The sequence below is a fragment of the Sciurus vulgaris genome, assembly GCF_902686455.1.
Source record: "Sciurus vulgaris genome assembly, chromosome: 11".
Lineage (NCBI taxonomy): Eukaryota > Metazoa > Chordata > Mammalia > Rodentia > Sciuridae > Sciurus > Sciurus vulgaris.
In genome coordinates this window covers 103,049,627-103,068,373 of record NC_136472.1, presented here as the reverse complement: position 1 = coordinate 103,068,373, position 18,747 = coordinate 103,049,627, and the positions used below count along the sequence as shown (strand labels likewise).

General features: G+C 32.9%; 1 protein-coding gene across 2 annotated transcripts in view; it reads left to right on the top strand.

The window, feature by feature from the left end:
* CWF19L2 (CWF19 like cell cycle control factor 2) overlaps window positions 1-18,518 on the top strand; it is a 98,443-nt gene extending 79,925 nt beyond the window's left edge. For both annotated transcript variants that reach the window (XM_079101596.1, XM_079101595.1), the window contains 5 exons: window positions 3,915-4,031; window positions 7,384-7,539; window positions 8,994-9,074; window positions 14,163-14,264; window positions 17,192-18,518. In XM_079101596.1, coding sequence (XP_078957722.1) covers window positions 3,915-4,031; window positions 7,384-7,539; window positions 8,994-9,074; window positions 14,163-14,264; window positions 17,192-17,335 — 600 coding nt within the window. In that variant the 3' untranslated portion in view covers window positions 17,336-18,518. The remainder of the gene's footprint in view (window positions 1-3,914; window positions 4,032-7,383; window positions 7,540-8,993; window positions 9,075-14,162; window positions 14,265-17,191) is intronic.
* The last annotated feature ends 229 nt before the right edge of the window (window positions 18,519-18,747 follow it).

The window sequence follows — 18,747 nt, the reverse complement described above, 5'->3', positions numbered from 1 at the left end:
ACTTAGGTATGTGCTCATTACTACTGTGATAGTGTTCTTTTAGTCCCTCTCAGAGGAGAGAGTAAAAAAATACATATGTGTGTAAGCTATTAGATACATGTATCTATTACGGTTGCTCTTTGTAACCATCTGTATCATCTGTATGTATATCAAGCTAAACATGAATTCATATTGATGATATCTTCAACTCTTAATACAGTACCACATGAATTATTCTAGTTTCCGCTCCATGCTTTGTCTGCAAATTCCCACCCCAACAGTGAGTGTCCTGGCTCCAACTATCCATCATCAATTTACTTAATTGTTCCATTCCACTTTAATTCTATTAGAATTGCTAGGTTGTAGTCCTGTGGGAAACAACTTTTTATAGTAGAGTGTAGTGGGTTATAACCAGTTATATCCAAAAGACTCCACTTATTTCCAGATTTACTTAGGCACAGACCTTTGGCTTTCTACTCTTTTTATTGAAGTTATTTTGTACATTTATAAAACAATTAGATTCTCTTGTAATAGTCTACATTCCTTACTAGAATTACTTAATTATTTTTTTTAATCTCATAGATGTTCACTCTTTGTGCTTTAAAATTCAGTGGGTTTTAACAAATACATAATGTCATATATCCATCAGTATCGAAATGATATTTTTATTGCCCCAAAAGTCACTGGTGCTACATTTGTTCAGACATCAGTTTCCCCTGAACTCTGACATCCATTAATCTTTTTGATGTCTCTCCTACCCATTTTAAAATGCCACATAATTTAAATCATAGTTGATGCAGTCTTTTCAGACTGACTTATTTCACTTTATAATATGCATTTATGGTGCTATTCCATAAATATTTCTTTTTATTGCTGAACATTTCTTCATTCTGTGGTGTATTAGTTTGTCCTTTCACCTATAGCATTCTATTTGCTTTCAGTTTTTGACAGTTATGCATAGTTGTTAATAAACATTTGCATGCAGTTTTTTGTGTGCATAGAAGTCTTCAGATCAGTTGGGTAAATATAAGCTGTATTGTATGCAACTTTATTCAGCTTTGTAAGAAACTGCCAAACTATCTTCCAAAGTGTCTACCAATTTTGAATTACATATAGCAGTGAACAAAAGTTCCTGTTATGCTACATCTTTGCCAGCATTTGATATTGATAGTTTTTTGAATTTGAGAAATTTTTTTTTCTTTTTCCACCTTTATTGAGGTATAATTGATATAAGTAAACCACACATATTAAAGTGTGTAAACCAAACATATTGAAAGTGTACAGTTTTTGATGTCTGTATATACCTTTGAAACCATCACCATTATTAAAATAATGAATATATCCATTATCCCCCAAAGTTTCACCAGTTTTATAGTAGTATTTTGTTGTTTTTGTATTGTTTTGTTTTTGTGGTACTGAGGATTGAACGTAGGGCCTCACACATGCTAGGCAAATAATCTACCACTGAGCTCCCTCCCCTCCCTTTTTCTGTTTTATTTTTAGCCATGGTCTTGCTAACTTGCCCAGGCTGGCCTTGAACTTGTGATCCTCCTGCCTGAGATTCCCTGAGTTGGGATTACAGGTGTGTGCCACTGCTCAGCTTCACTGTTATTTTATTTGCAATTTTTAATAACAAGATTGTTGACCAACTTTTCATATGCTTATTTGCTATCCCTGTGTCTTCTTTGAACAGGTGACTGTTCAATGTTTGCCTGTTTTCTTTCCCCCCTTTGAGATAGAGTCTCACTATTTTTCCCAAGGTTGACCTCGAACTCCTGGGCTCAAGTATTCTTCCTGCCTCAACCTCTTGAGCGTCTGGGACTATAGGTGTATGTCACTTTGCCTGGCAACTTTGCCCATTTTAAATTGTTTTCTTGTTGAACTTTAAGAGACTTTTTGTTGTGGTTATTGTTGTTTTGTGTGTTTTTGTTTCATATATTTTGGACCCAAGTCCTTTATTATCTGCTTTGCAAATATTTTCTCTAACTCATTCTTTAGACAGTGTGTTTTGCAGGAACAAAAGTATTTAATAAAGTTCAAGTTACCATTTTTTTCTTTCATGGATTGTGCTTTTGGTGTTGTATCTACAAACTGATCAAACTCAAGGCTACCTAGATTTTCTCCTATAATTTATTCTAGAAGTTTTGTGGTTTTGCATTTTATATTTTGAATTTAATTTTTGTGAAAGGTATAAGATTTTGCTGGAGGTTCCTTTTTTCTTTTCGTGTGGCTTTCCATTTGTTCTAGTACCAATTGTTGGAAAAGAGTGCCTTTTGCATTGAATGTTCTAAGTTTCTTTGCCAAAGATCACTTCTCCTAACTATTACATTTTGAGGTTGTCAATTTAAATTTTATTTGTTTTCAATTTCAAATTCCTATTGTTCATTGTTGGTATGTTACATAGGAAAGCAGTTGACTTTAGCATATTAACCTCATATCTTGTGATTTTATTATAATCATTCACTAGTTCTGGAAAATTTTTGATTTTTTTATGATTTCCTACATAGACTATCATGTCATATGTAAATTTTGTACTTTTATGATATGTTTTTTAGTATTTTCAGCAAACTATGGGATCTTTTTTTTTTTTTGCCTAAACAAGTGGTTATTTTTTAGAATGAGTCAAATATTATATTACTAAATAATATTTGTGCTTATTCTTTAATATTCTTCCATGATTCTACTCACGTACTTTTATTTTGATTGGGAAAAAGAAACAAAACTTTAATAATTTATTTGTTTATCAAGCATATTTATTGAGCATGTAGTGTATGTCAGGCCTTTGGTTAGGTCCTAGACATATAAAGATGGCTAAATTCCCTCTAGTTGCTTTAAATTTTATGGGGGAGAGGATATCACATAAGTAGATCAGTTTTAACGCATGTGTACAGGAATGTTATGGGAATGAAAGTGAATATTTAAGATTTAAGTTACTCTAGAGTACAAGGAAGGCTTCTGGAAGTGATAGGTTTTGTGATAGTTTGATGGTAGAATATAGGAGACAGGATAGCACGAGCGAAGGCATTAAAATGTAACAAAAAATAATAGAAAATAAGATCAAACCCTTTTGCAGAATATTATGTTTCTCATGAAACCTTTTGTTCACTGTATCATACTAATTGACCTTTTTATATCTGTTTTAATTGATCTTTTTTAAAAAAAGATAATTTGTATATGATGGAAAATCGTATCAGATATTAGGTGATACACATCTATAAATAGAGCTTAACCAGAGCAGTGAAGCCATCCTAAGGTCATTTCCTCACCCTCTTAGCTAGGTTAATTATGTTTTCTTAGCTAATGAGAGATGGACGGCCTGATTAACAGGCATCAGTTAGACTATTCTACCATGGCCATGCCATGTATCTTTTTATTCTTGAAAAAATTGTGTTGTTTCAAGGGCTTTGGAAGTGTATAGCTCCCTTGAATCAAGGATAAAGTCATTCGTTCTTGCCCTGCCTTGGGAAGTCTTAGTTACTGTCTGATATATAGTAATGAAAACCGAAATTTGTATTCTAAATATCCACCTTTTTAAAAAGCTGTTTTCACTGGGCAAGGGCATTGTACACCTGTAATTCCAGCTACTCAAGAGACTGAGGCAGGAGGATCACACATTTGAGGAAACTCAGTGAGATCGTCTGAAAATAAAATAATGAAAAGAGCTGGGGAGTATAGTTCAGTGGTAGTGGTTATGCCTAGCATATGAGTGGTCCTGGGTTTAATCCCCTTGGTGTACCTACCCCTCTCCCTGCAAAAAGTCATTTTTGTGACTTTTAAAATATTTTAAAAAAATCTTTTAAAATATTAAAATAAAAATATGTCTTATAAGCAAGGATACTTTGTATAAATTTCAATTTTTTCCCTATCAGGGACTCATCTATAACAGCTAAGAATAAATAACAACAACATTTCTCCTTTGGAATTTTCCCCCATAGGTTTATTTATGTTTACCCAACTTCCAGTCTCTTACTGAGGGACACTGCCTGATAGTCCCTTTGCAGCATCATCGAGCAGCTACCTTATTGGATGAGGACATCTGGGAAGAAATTCAGGTCAGCATGATAATGCTCATTGATCATTGTATAGCTCATGAGCAAATTTTGCAAACTTTGGTGATAAGTTCTAAAAGGTTTTATACTTTGCTCAATGATTTTAGTTACTTTCAAAATTTGTATTTTCATAGTTGCATGTATCTATGGATATAATGTTTCTAGCACACCCTACTTTTTAATATTGCTTCCTGTATACTCAAATGTTTTGAAAACTTATTTATTAAATAAACTGTGACAAAGTAACAATTACTTCTACTTAAATTTATCTAAAATTTCAAAAAGTACATTGTGTAGCATGAGATAATCATTCTTATCATAGTAAGCTAACAAATTCCACCTGAAAGGAAATAATTTTTCAGATAATATAAAGAAGTTTGGGAATGAGAGGCTTATAGTCAACAATTGCCATATTTTGTAATGAAATGTTTTTCTCTGCTATGGTGATTTTGTTACTAGCTTTATTTTTTGCCCCTTTCCTTTCATAACATAGCTCAGCTTTTGGATTCAGGGATCTGTTTTAGTGACTGATTCTTCAAGAGATTAAAAGGCACAACATGGGTAAAACTGTTGCAAAATTATTTCAAGACCTCATAATGATGGGGGGCCGAAGGGAGGGAGGAAGCGGGGGAGGGAGGGGGAGAGGGGAGGGAGGAAGAGGGAAAGGAAGCGAGAAAAAGCAAATGCTTATTTTTAAATGCCTGACAATTGAATAGAGGTGACAGGCAGCATTAGTTAGAGGGGACTATTGTACATACTAGATTTTTCAGAATGCTGTTAAAGATGCCAAATGAGGATATATTTTGGTTGCATTTCATGTTTTAGTCTCTTACTCCCTGTGCTTTTTAAATTGATATTGTGAAAGTGAAAAGGGGAAGTTGTTCTGTTGCATACAGGGCCAAACAAGAGTAAGAATGTAGTCAAGTATTTTTGATGTGGAAGTTTTTTGGTTTTGCTTTTATTTTATTCCTAGTGGGGGGTGCCTGTAACAGTAGGTAATTTAAAGATAAAACAACAACCACAACAAAAAATGGGAATTTGGTTTTTAATTATTGTAGGTCTTTTCTGGAATGTATTTTAAAAATTGATTTGACTCAGAATAAAATACGGTGCCAAAAGTATTTAAGTAGTTATGAGAATCTAGTGTGTATGCTTTATATTTTTGAAAGAAACTAAACTACTTGATGAAAAACATTGAGATGAATATAGAGGAAATTTATTTAAACAAATATCAATTGAGTACATGAACATGGTATTTTAGTTGCTATGAGAAATACAGATTTAAAACCATTTCATTATTTCTGCAGAAAGGTTTAATATATTCTGATACAGGTTATAGTATAGTTTTACAGATTTTTGTAAGCCAGATTTATTATGGAAAATTGAGTGAGGGAGGAAAAGCCAAATCATTTTATGCAAATGGCATTAAAGCTTACTCTGTGTGGTAAAAGAAAAAAAAATACTAGCAGTTAAAGTATTGAAGGATAGTGAACTAATATGTGAATCTTAGCATGTTTGAAGAAGTATAGTTTGCTTGGTTTTTGTTTTTACTTTCATATATGCATCACTCAAATTAGTTAAATAACTATTAATGTATATTACTTAAAATTATTCACCTCTTTTATTGAATGTATTTTAAAATTAGTGACAACACAAAATATTGTTTGCAAATTCAGGAGGCAGTTTTTCAAGTTTTTAAAAACCATTTTCTGATAACATTTAAGTTTAACTTTTATTCTATTTAGTAGAAAATACAAAGGTAAGTTTCAGTAGAGCATACTTGAATAATCACAGATTTCAAATAAGTAAGATCCACATTGTTAGTTTTGTTAAATGTGTAGTGCTATTTCATCCCACTTAAATTTATTCTTATCACTTTGTCAATTTTGCTAGAACATGTACTATAGTCAGACTGTATGGGCCATTTGTTAAATATCCCAAATTGGTGGTGTGAGGAAGGAGAGTTGTTCATGATGTCGATGGTGGGCCTCACTGAGTGATGTGATGGGGCCATTTCACTTGGAAATTGCTAGTGTTGGCCTTTTATTCTTTCTTTTGGACTATTCAGACCCTCCAGAAGAGACTCTGAATCTTCTGTTTGTACTGTCTAGGCTTGCTTGGTCAGTATTCTGGGAGATGAGAGTGTTAGAAAGCAGAGGATGATAAAATGTTGAGTATTTAAGAACATTAACTTTTCCTGTTTTCAAATTGTATGCTCTGAATTGTGTCTGCTTTTCCCAGCTCAGCTATTTTGATTTACTTTTTCCAGAGAATAATCTAGCATTTTGCTGGTAGGGAGAGGATCTGGCATGTAAATTGCTTTTTAAAAAACTTTCATCTAAGTCATCTGTTTTTAGACACATCTTGACCTCTGCATCCCTGAGGCTTTTGAGGGTTCTGTAGGGCATCCTGGGTATCTTCCCTGCCATCCCTGCAGTTTCCTCTTCTCCCCTGCAAGGTATGAACCAGCTTTCTAGCATTTAAGTCATATATCATGGGATGATTTGATTTTCACTGTGTCTTCTCTCATTCTTTTTGTTCAAGTAGATTTATGCCTTTAAAAAATTTCTTTTAATGCCATTTTTGAGGGGTTACTCCATGGAGAGAGTAGAGATAAATGTGTCTTCTATTCTCTCTTGTAAATTGTCTTTTGATAACTTTGTATTTAGACACATTCTATTTAAAAAAACCCTCAAAATATTATAGCATTAATGCTGCATAATTAACTCTATGTAGATTATTTTTAAGAAAACTAATTTTAACTTCAAAATTATTTAGTCATATTTACTTGATTTTATAATGTGATGATATAAATTGTGACTGCAACAATCTGCAGTATATTTATTTAAGTAGATAATAAGGATTTTCAATCCACGTGTATTGATTAATAAGAATGGGCAATTACATGAGTAATGACAGTTTAAAATGTGGAAAATGAGAAGAATTTCCTGTTTTCCCAGTAAAATGAAGTGTATTCTACCAGGAATGTAGGAATTTCATATCGTTCCCCTGTTTTGGAATCTGTATTTTTCTGAAGCATAAAATAGGTTTGGGTATAATATGTCAAAATACACTCTACTGTCATGTATATCTAAAAAGAACAAAAAAATTAGTTTTGATATATCTTACGATAACTACAAAAACTTTCCTGTTTCATTGTTATATAACTAAAATGATTATTATTGAACTACATATAGTATATTTTTATGTTGAACTTGGAGAATGTCTTGCTTTTAATGAAATTGATCACCTCAAATTATTCCATTAAACACGTTTTTTATTTAAGTTTTTACCATATGTAGGGGAGAAGAAATACTTAAATATATGTTTGTCTTTGTTTTCTTCCTTCCTTTAGATGTTTAGGAAATCCTTGGTAAAGATGTTTGAATGTAAAGAATTGGACTGCATCTTTTTAGAAACAAATGTGAACATGAAGAAACAGTATCACATGGTTTATGAATGTATTCCTCTCCCCAAGGAAGTGGGTGATATGGCTCCCATTTATTTTAAGGTATTCGTTGGCAATTTTTGCATAATAATTATTTTTGCTACAGTACTATTATAGATACAGTGTCTTTAGTCATTTTATTCTCATATATGTATATCAGATTTTATATTGTATTAGCTTTTCACTGTGACAAATACTGAGAAAATAACTTATTAAAGAAAAGATTTATTTTGGCTCATGTTTTCAGAGGTTTCATTTTGTTGTTTGCCAGCTCCATTACTGTGTCAGAACATCATGGTAGAGCAAAGCTGCTTAGTTCATGGCAACTGGGAAAGAGAGAGAGTCTTACTTCCTTCATCTGGTTTCTACCACCTCCCAATAATGCCATCAGATTATGAATTCGTCAGTGAATTTACCATTCATGAAACCAGAGACCTCATGATTTAATTACCTTTGCAAAGGCCCTTCCTCTGAACACCGCTGCATTGGGAAAGGCCTTCAACACATGAGCTTTTGGGGGACATTGCAGATCCAAACCAAAACATCTAACATACAAACAAAAGAGGCAAAGCATAAAATGTTCTGCTGAACAAATTTCTAGTGAAAGAAATTTGGACTTTTTACTTTTTCAAAGGATATTTACCTAGAACTATGAAGATGCTATCCACTAGTAACTTATAATTTCATTTCTATAGTGAAATCCATGTTTTACTAAGAAGTACTTTCAAGCCAAAATTTGTTGTCATAACTCTAGAAAACTTACCTTTGAAAAACTGAAACAAAGCTAACATACAAATAGTACAAATTATAATTGCTGTGACAAGTTATTGATGTAAATATTAGGACTTAATGTCTCATCATGCTGCTTATAAAAAGGAAAATTCTCATCTTGATGTACAATTTGAACATATACTAAATAACTAGAGTTTGTAACCAGTTGTCACTGCAGCATTCATGCAGCTTTTACTAAATGGTATACTTGATGCTGACCTGATGTTTTTTTAGACTAATGCAGATGCAAAAATGTCAAACTATATGTGAAATATTAAATGTGCAAAGAAAAGGAAGGTAATGTTCTGTGAGTTGGACTAATATGATTGCACATGAAATGATTAGAAACTTGAAAAGTAAAATTTTTTAATATAAACTAAATTATAATTAAAAGGATTACAAAATTTGTTAATGAGCTGGTTAAAATTGACTTTCTCTTTAGGAATTTTTAAAAACACTGATTATTTGATTTAAAGACAGGCTCTTAAAGTATAGAATAAGCCAGATAATCCTACAGACACATGCTTGTTCTGTTTTAGTTAAGAAAGAGATTTTTTTACTTCCAGTATAACATTAAACTTCTGGTTTTAAATTATTCTAATTAAAGACTTAACCTATTCAGAAAAATGACCTATCATGTATACTATACTCTGTATAGTATAAACTATACAACACATTGTTTTATTTTAAATGGTCTCTTTGCATTTGCAATTATATTGCTCATTTAACAAATGGCTGTTTATTAGAAAGCTATATTGGAATCTGATGAAGAGTGGTCCATGAACAAGAAGTTGATTGATCTTTCTTCAAAAGATATCAGAAAGTCTGTAAGTATTCTTTTTTTTAATGTAAGAAATTAGTGTTTAGGATCTTCATTCATTTCCAAATCCTATTTGTTGAATAGACCATTTGGCTAAGTGACTAAAAGTGAAATAATTAATTCCACATTTTATTTGTGACATTATTTACATTCTGTGTCACCTACAAAATGTTTATTTGTTAATGGGGGAGTTATTTGTTCAAATGAATGTTTCTTCCTGACTGTTATTCCTGTTGTTGTATTCCCCATAATTGATTATGGCACTGATCAGAATCTACCATGAAGCCATCAGCCCTGTGAGAGTCAAGTGAGAAGGGCTTTATTGTTACTGAATTTGTAATGAGAAAAAAATCTCCTGCTGACTCTATTTTGAACTTGGAACATATTTTCTTTTCTATTTTTATACAAAAGTTCCCTGTTATGTTCCTGTAAAATAATAGTTGAGTTAGGTTATGGTTTATTACTCTTTTGGGGACTTGCCTAATCATGTTTTATAGTTTGATCTTAACTTGCAGGTCAACTTTTAGATACAAGTTACATATAGGTTGACTTACATAATGACTTTTCTTTTTTTCTAGAACTATAACTAAAATGGAGTACAGATTTAATGAAGTATAGATTCCTTTTTGATTTCCATCCAAAGAATAACTTACTCCACAAATATTTATTGAATGCCTGCTATTTATCAAGCACTAATCCATGTTTGTTTGTACATAGTAGAATAAAAACAGAAGATCCTTGCCTTTACGGAGCTTATATTCTGGTGCAGGGGTTGGTAATTCAAGCCTTTGTTCTAAACTTTCTTCTGTTTATGTAAATGAAGTTTTATTGGAATATAACCTTACCCATTTTTTAAAAAATGTATTATTTATTACTGCTTTCATGCTACAAGTGCAGAGTTAAATAGTCCTAACAGAGACAGTATGATCCACAAAACCTAAAATAATTTATTATGTGGCCCTTCAAAAAAAATAATAATGTTTGTGAACTCCTGTTCTAGTAGATGTCATTGGAATATTTCTTCCCCATTTTTTCTTTTGAAAATCAAACTCCTGAAACATGACATGTAGACCAATAGTATTTCTCATTACACTTATTTTATCTTGATCCAAAGCTTCAAATTTCATTGCATTATTGAAGATACATAGTTTTAATGCAGAGTTAAAATAATTCTACAATCTTTTTCTCTTCCCTTGTTGATGAATTAAGCCAGATAATATATTTAAAAAACAAAACAAAGCAAACAAAACAAAATAAATCTGTGTCCTATTTACTTTTCTTCCTTATTAATCTACAGAAAAAAAGTGTAATTTATGTACATTTTTGTGCTCTTTTCACTTCTTAAATTATAATTTCACATGCCATTAAATATTCTTTTAGAAAACTGTTTTAATGGGAACTGAAAACATTTTAAATCAGAAAATTTTCATGGTTCTTTTATCTGTTTTTATTGGCACTTTATAATTATACATAATAGGGGGTTCATTGTGCCACATTTGTCCATACACATACCACCATTTGATCAGTCTCATTCCCTAGGGCCTTCCTTTCCCTATCCTCCCTTCATCCACTTGCTCTACTCTATTAATCTCCCTTTTACTGTTATTATTGTTATGATCATTATTTTAATTAGTGTATTTATAAATGTGTATATATATGCAGGATACATTGTGGCATATTTATATGTGGACATAGCATAATTTGGTAGATTTTATTACCCAGTACTTCATGCTTTCCCTCCTCCCTCCCTCTCAATCCCCTTCCTCTCAATCCCCTTCTCTACTCTGTTGGTCTCCTTTCTGTTTTTATGAGATCCCCTTTTCACAACCCCCCCCCCCCCCCCCACTGCTGCCACCCCATGACAGAAAACATTGAACCCTTGACTTTCTGAGTCTGGGTTATTTCACTTAGCATGGTTTTCTCCAGTTCTCTCCATTTACCAGCAATGACATAATTTCATTATTCTTTATGATTGAGTAGAACTTCATTGTGTGTGTGTGTGTATATATATATCACCTTCTGTATCCATTCATCTGTTCATGGGTACCTCAGGAGGTTCCAGAGGTTGGCTGTTGTGAATTGCACTGCTATAAACATTGGTATGCACATATCACCACAGTATATTGATTTTAGTTCTTTTGGTTAAATACCAAAATGTAGTTTATCTGGATCATATACTGGGGTTCATTCCCAGTCTTCTGAGGCATCTCCATACTTCAAAGCTGAAATTTTAAAAGAAATGTATTGTTCCCCACTTGCTACACTGTATTTACAGTTTTCTTACTGGTAAACCATCTGGTATTTATTGTTCATTTTTAAAAACCAACGCCTGAATTACGTAGCCAAGAGGTCTCATTAATTTAACCAGTATAAAAAATAAGAAACAAACACAGATTCTTATAAGAATGGCAGTTGAACCTGGTGTGGTGACTCACACCGTAATCACAAGTTTGAAGCCAACCTGAACAACTTATGTCTCAGAATAAAAGTCCAGAAGGGCTGGAGATGAAGCTCAGTGGTGAAGTACCCCTGGAACTGGAGAAAATCATGCTAAGTGAAATAACCCTTGGGTTCACTCCCCAGTGTCACAAAGAAAAGAAACATCATTAAAGCATTTCAAAGATAGAAACCACTGCTTTTACTAAGGAATCATATAGTTCTATATGAGACTCTTGGGGAGTCACAGTAGGTAGGCAAGTAGCCAGATGACCTTGTGAAGTGCTTCTTAGCTGTAGGCTTCTATAGTTACTGGATGAAATTGTGAAGACTTCATGTGAGAATAATTCCAAAGGAGGTCACTTCTTTAGTTTAACAGGCTTTCCAGTGTCTTTTAAAATAAGTGTTTCTGAACATGAAGTGAACAATCTTGAGTTATTTTAACATACTTTGTGTCTTGAAAAAGCCTCATTATCCTTCTTTTAAAAGCTTTATGTCCTTAGTAATTTTGTAGTTTTTTTTTTTTTTTGCTTACTTCATTGGAAGTAGGGAGATTTTTTTTCAGAGTAAACTTGTTGTATAATAGATACTTGTATGTTTCTAATTCTGAGTTTGTTTGAATTTATGTTTTTCTTTGCTATGCAAATATAAGCTTTTTATTTTCTGCCAATTTTGTTTACTTTCTCTGGGTCTTTCGATTTTTTGTGGTGTGGTGTGAAGCCTGCGGTATGTGGCAGGTAAGGGAAACAGATCTGAATGTTGAATGCAGAGGAATTGCATGATAATAAATAATCTATCAAGAAAAATGGTCATTTTTTTCATGGCTATTGAGATTTCATGAGAAAAATGTTGTTTTAAGGTTAATTTTGTGGAGACTATAGCAATTTAAAAAATCTAACATATACTGAAAGTTTTAAATTAAGGAAAGTATTTCTCAAGGAAAATTTGGGTTTACCAGAGACCTTATAAGTCAAGGGATACGTACAGGAATAAAAGAGGGAAATTCATATACTGCTGTTTTTCCTACCACAAATAACATTTTTGACTGTACCTTTAAAGAGTAGTGCCAGTATTCCAAAATACTCTTTCCTTTGATGGTCAAGGCAGTGAAAAGAAAGTGCTAGAATGTGCACAACTTTTTGATATTAGAGAGCCTTTGCTGTGTGTGCTAACATCCCTGCTAGCAAGACTGCAGACTCTACTGTTTGTTGCTTGGGAGAAACAATAAAGGTGAAGCTTGAGACAGAAACCGTTGTTGGTACACAAGTAGTTGCATATTCATTGTGTCATAGGTTATTGAGCCTTGAGATACACACACTCTAGTTTCCTATTGCCACTGGAAAAAATTTCCACAAATCTAGTCACCTAAAATATAACTCGGGAGATCACAAGTATGAAATGGGTTTCCCTGGGTCAACATCAAGGTGTCAGCATGCCCACATTTGTTCTAAAGGCTTCAGGAAGCATTCTACCTCACCTTCTCCAGGTGCTTGAATCGATTTGCATTTCACAACTTGTGGCTCCTTCCTTCATCTTCAAAGTGAAGAGTGTAGTGTTATTCATTCTTTCTCTGATTCTGGTCCTCCTGCTGGGCACAGTGGCACATGCCTGTCATCTTAGCTGCTTGGGAGTCCCAGACAGGGGGATCACAGGTTTAAGAGCAGCCTGAGCAATTTGGCAAAACACTGTCTCAAAGTAAAAATAAAAATAAAAATAAAAAGAGCTCAGGTTGTAGCCCGATGGAAGAATACCCCTGGTTCCATCCCCAACATACCACAAAAGAAAAAAAAAATCTTTATGATAAGATTGACCCCATCTGGATAACCCAGGGTAATTTCTTACTTCAAGATCCTTAGCTTATTCACATATATAAAGTCCCTTTTGGCATGTAAGGTAACATATTCATGGCAAAGACGAGACTATGAGATTGACGTAATATTCCGTGGGAGAAGGGGCATTATTCTACCTACAATAGTATGATACAAATAGAAGAAAAAGGTATTGTCATTACAGATATCTTCCTGAAGTTATTTCCCACTGTCAAGTACTGTCCTTTGGTCAGTATAGTTCCATAACATCTTTTTAGTTATTCAGATTCATTTCATATGTGGTGATCTACTTTAGATGGCAAAAATATTCTAATGGAATATTCTAACGGTGCTTTCCATTCTTTTTTCATTGAACAAGTTTGCACAGAGCAACCTTGTATAGGAGATAGAAATGAAAGTAATAACTCTCTATGTGCAAAGAACTGGGCTAGCACTTTACATAATTGTCCTATTTGGTCTTCATAGAAGTAAAATTCGAGAAAAATAGAAAATGTGCTTTTTTTGTGTGTGTAGGAAAACTGTTCTCTGGTTATAAAAAATATTTTAAGTGCCTTATTTTTTTCCTGTTTTCCCCAAGAACAGGAAAATAATTGGTTTTTGATTATAATTGTCAGCTATGAGGAAGAGTAATCTGGCTAAAAGCTACCAAAATGTAGTCTTTTTCTTTGAAAGTTAATTCATTACTTACATATCTATAGAATTGGAAATTTATTGTATACATTTGTCTTGAAGGATGTTTAATTACTCTCATACCAGTGAGCAAGAAAAATAATTAAGGGTAACTTTCTGATTTTGTCCTGTATTTCATGTGTGATTTGTCTGTTATTTAGGTACCCAGAGGCTTACCTTACTTCTCTGTGGACTTTGGCCTCCAAGGAGGGTTTGCCCATGTCATTGAAGATCAACACAAATTCCCTCATTACTTTGGAAAGGTATACTAACAAACTTGATTTATTCCAGAGGTTAGCAATTTGGTTAACGCTTTTCTTTCTTAGGGAAATCAAAACTTTTTGGGCATGATATAGAATGAAGTTGTTGAGTACTGCTTCACTCAAGTTTTAGAACTCAGAAGCTATTAATAAAAATATCCCAGAGGGTTGGGGTTGTGACTTAGTGGTATGAGGCACTGGATCTGATCCTCAGCACCACATAAAAATAAATAAATCTTTATTTATTTATTTATTACATATGTCTACAATTAAAAATATTTAAAAAATATATATATACACACATATGTCTCAGAATATTTGTAACAGAGGCAGGAATATTTCTTTGGAACCAAATACCTCTTGACAATGTCAACAGTGACTGTAATATTTTCCTTGGGAGTCAGCCAGTCTTGTCCTGAGAATAATGATAATTGCTAACAATGATTAAAGGCTTACAATGTGCCAAGTACTGTTCTAAGCACTTATTTAATGCTCACAATGAATTTTGTGTAGATACTGTTATAACTCTTATCTTACAGATGAAGAAATTGAGCTACAGAGAGATTGTGTGACTTTCCCTGGGTTATACACTGATAAGTGACAGAATCGAGGGTACATATGGTCATGGTAGACCTAGAGAACAAATCATCTCACCTCTTCATTGATAGTTAAGCACAGTATAGTCCCAGAAGAAGATATGGCTCATTTCACAGATAGTTTCTGAGAAGATATTAGAATTCAGATCTTTTGGTTGCCAGTACTTTCTTTGAGAAAAGGATTGCTTTCTAGATGTATACTCCTTAAATGAAGGAGTCTCTAGGAAGTATGAGTTAGTGTGAGGAACTGGAATAAAATTAATGCAGCAGCTGAAACTGAAAAGTCCAGGTGATAACTCAGACACCAACAACTGTAGGAGTGTCCTTTTAATCTAGTGCAGTAAAGACCTTTCTTTTTGCATTATCTCTATGTACCAGGGCCTCCAAACTCCGAAGGGCTTTGATGAACTCTTAAGGTTCTCTCTTCCCCTTTGTCCCCACTTTCATCTCCTGCATAAGTCCATCTTCTACAATGAATAGGGATGTGTTAGGAGTCTGAACTACAGAGGTTTGGATTAAGAACTTATGCTGTTGTCCTTAATGGGTTAACCGGAGTTCAAAATAACATGTATCTTTGAGCTGTTGCAACATATTACAGAAACTTGTTTGAGAAGTTTTAAGAATTTTTTCAGTTAACTAAAACAATAGTTTTCACTGTTTTGAACAATTCTCTTATTACTCCATAGAACTTTATAACTAAAGGTTCCTTAAGTCTGGGTTTTTCTTTTAAACTTGATTCTAGTTGAAAGGAAGTAGATTTTTCATTTTTTTGCTTTTTAAATTTATTTTGGACATTACCACCTCCATTCAGACATTACACTTTTATGTATTATTATTGATGTGAACTGTTTTACAATTAAAAGTTTCCCAGTTGCATGGTATCACTTGAGCAGTTTTCCTCCGAATTATTTTTTCAAGAAATAGCCTTGAACTTCCAAGAACTTCAGTCTGCTACTCAAGCAGTTGTTCAGAGATCATTGGGATGACCTCTTTCCATTAACATATGCATCAGTAATAGAACAAGAATCAGTCCTGGTAGTACACATTAGATATACTTGCATTTTTTATGTAAACCCATAAGCTAGGATTTCTTAACTGATGTGCTTAGTTAAATTGAGGCCAGGAAACTCTTGTACTAAATCTAAATTTGCCCCATTTCCCTTGATGTCTTGTATAAACTACTATCTCTTTTAGCCTTTTTATTTCCCTCTTCTAATGATTGGAGGTTCCCTTTTCCTTGAAGCTTTTCCTGATTTATCCAACAAAGAATTTTTTTCTTCTTTTTGAGTCTCCAAATGGTCTGCTTTGCCATTACTTTAATCTGCTTTAAAAGATAGTCCTATGTATATAGTTCAGTAACTTCTTATTTTGGATCCCTCCACAGTTCCATACTTTTATAAGCTCTTTGAAGACAGCTGTATATGAGTTATTTTTGTATCCCATGTAACATATGGTGTTGCATGTGCATAGTAGGTCCTCATAGTATACTTATTAAGATGAAGAACCTATGACTTAGATCATGCTATTTGTCTAATATGTCACTGCACAGTCCAGCAGAGCTAGACTGAATATGCGAAATTTGACCCTTCATCTAGTGTTTCATTCCATAATTAACCATTTACCGTACTGCTTGCCTTCTAAGCACTATAAGTCTCCCCCTTATCTTTCTGTACACAAATTCCATATGCATAAATTTGATTAATTTTTGTAGCGCAGGAAGGAAGATCATGAAGAAGATACTGTAGAATAATAAGCACAGAACCAAAAGCTATTCCTTTCAGAGTGTGTGAATGTAACATCTTAAATGAAAGTGATTTATAATTTTTAATTCTAGGTTTACTTAAATTAGTATTAAAATATTAATTTTACTGGAAAAAATCTAGCTAGTAGTGGGAGAAAGTGGCTCGTAAATATACTGTGTAACAAAAACATTAACCTACAATTCAACTGCAATTGAGCAGCAAAGTTAATTGATGCAAGTTCATTTAACTTTCTCTATACTGTTTATCAGAGCAACTAATATTGACCAAAATGTATTAAATTTCACTATTTCCTCCTCCCCTTTGCTATTATCTGGAAGATGTGCTAACAAGGAACAAAATGGACAAATTACTTGATAGGAGACATACCTAGAACTCTGAGAATCACAGAGTTTGTATAATTAGAATTAATTGAGAACAGATTTTTTACTCAAAGTTAATATTTACAATATTTGAACATTGGCATGGATAACTACTTAATGTTATATTTAATAACAGACCAAACAGTTTTATTCCTGATTTCATTATTATTTGTACATAAATGTGTTTTTTTGTTTTTCTCATACTTTAAAAGGAAATCATTGGTGGAATGCTGGATCTAGATCCAAGACTTTGGAGGAAAGGGATTCGAGAAAACTTTGAAGACCAGAGGAAGAAAGCATTGCAGTTTGCTCAGTGGTGGAAACCATATGACTTCACCAAAAGTAAAACATGCTGAAGTGTACCTCACTTTTAAAATTTCTTCTTCAGATTCCATTTACTTTTTATTTCCATTGCATCTAACTGAACAACTGAGTTTCAGGTCATAAGGAAAAAGCAGAAGAAGCAGACTGCTCTGGGTCTGTGGCAACTGTGTGCTGTTGGATTGTGTTGTTTTCTTCCATATTTGCTTTTGGGGAATTCATTGTAGTGACCATGGAGTAAGAACTGATGTATTGGATCATCTGCTCACATTTCTGTTCTGTAGCCATTCCTTGGTGTTCTGAATTATTCAGTTATATATAGAAGGGCTTTTTTTGAAAAGCTAGGTAGGAAATATAGCAAATCCTTGCTTCAGAGGGAAGTGAGTGTGCGTTAAGGCAGTTAAATCTGTTGGTTGGCTTATTTTGTATTTTTGAGAATAAGACTTGATGTATTCAGTAATAATCAATTTATTTTCATAGAGTTTTATAGAAGAACTCTTAATTTTCTACCAGTAGCAAATAGTATTGCTACTATTCTCTAAAGGAAGAATATCTCCAGGTGTTAAAGATTAAATGATAATGAAAGAATAATATTCACAATTCAGATGTTTCTGGATTTTTAAATAGTTTTTGAATTTTGGTGATTTTAAAGGTAATGGTTTCAAATAACATAATTTATAGTTGTTTGGTGTTTGTATAGAAGTTAATATTTTTAGCCAAATCATTGTTTGGGGTTATACTGATTATTACAAAATCTTAAATAGTGAGAGTATTCTAAAATTCCAGGAGCACATTTTGTTGTATCTTACATGACCGAATTCACTTAATTTTTATTGTTCTAAACACTTGGTATCAAGAAAAAAACCTGTACTTACAAAATGTGGGGCTTTGGTGTGAGTGTATCTACTTTTATATATCTATATGGATGATACTGTTGTGTAGTAACTCTTTTTCAAACATGTTGGTTTTTGGAAACTGAACCTTGACATTTTTTGTCATGAAATGTTGAATCAGTGCAAAGCATTCTTCAGAGTAAATCACATTTATTTTTAATATCAGCATCTAATTATTTTGTTTATATGTTAAAAAAGGAAAACATTTTGTTCTTTTTTTATTTCACAAATGAGTTAAAGTTTAATGGTTTTAGTTCTTCAATATTTGTAAACTGCATTTGAGTGTATGTGTGTGGGTATCAAATATATGCTTAACAGTATCGTATTATTGCTGTTTTCTAATTTGACTTTGTCCTGAAGTCTTAAAGAAATCTATTAACATTCAGTTATTTAGTCAGTGAGTGACCAAACACTTGGTTGTAGAGCACTGTTTCATGTCTCGTTTTGTAAAAATTAAAAGTACTTTCTCCACCTTAAAACTATTTTACATTTTAGGGGAGAAAGACTTATAAGTAATCATAGCACAGTATGATAATTTCTAAAATGAGATATAT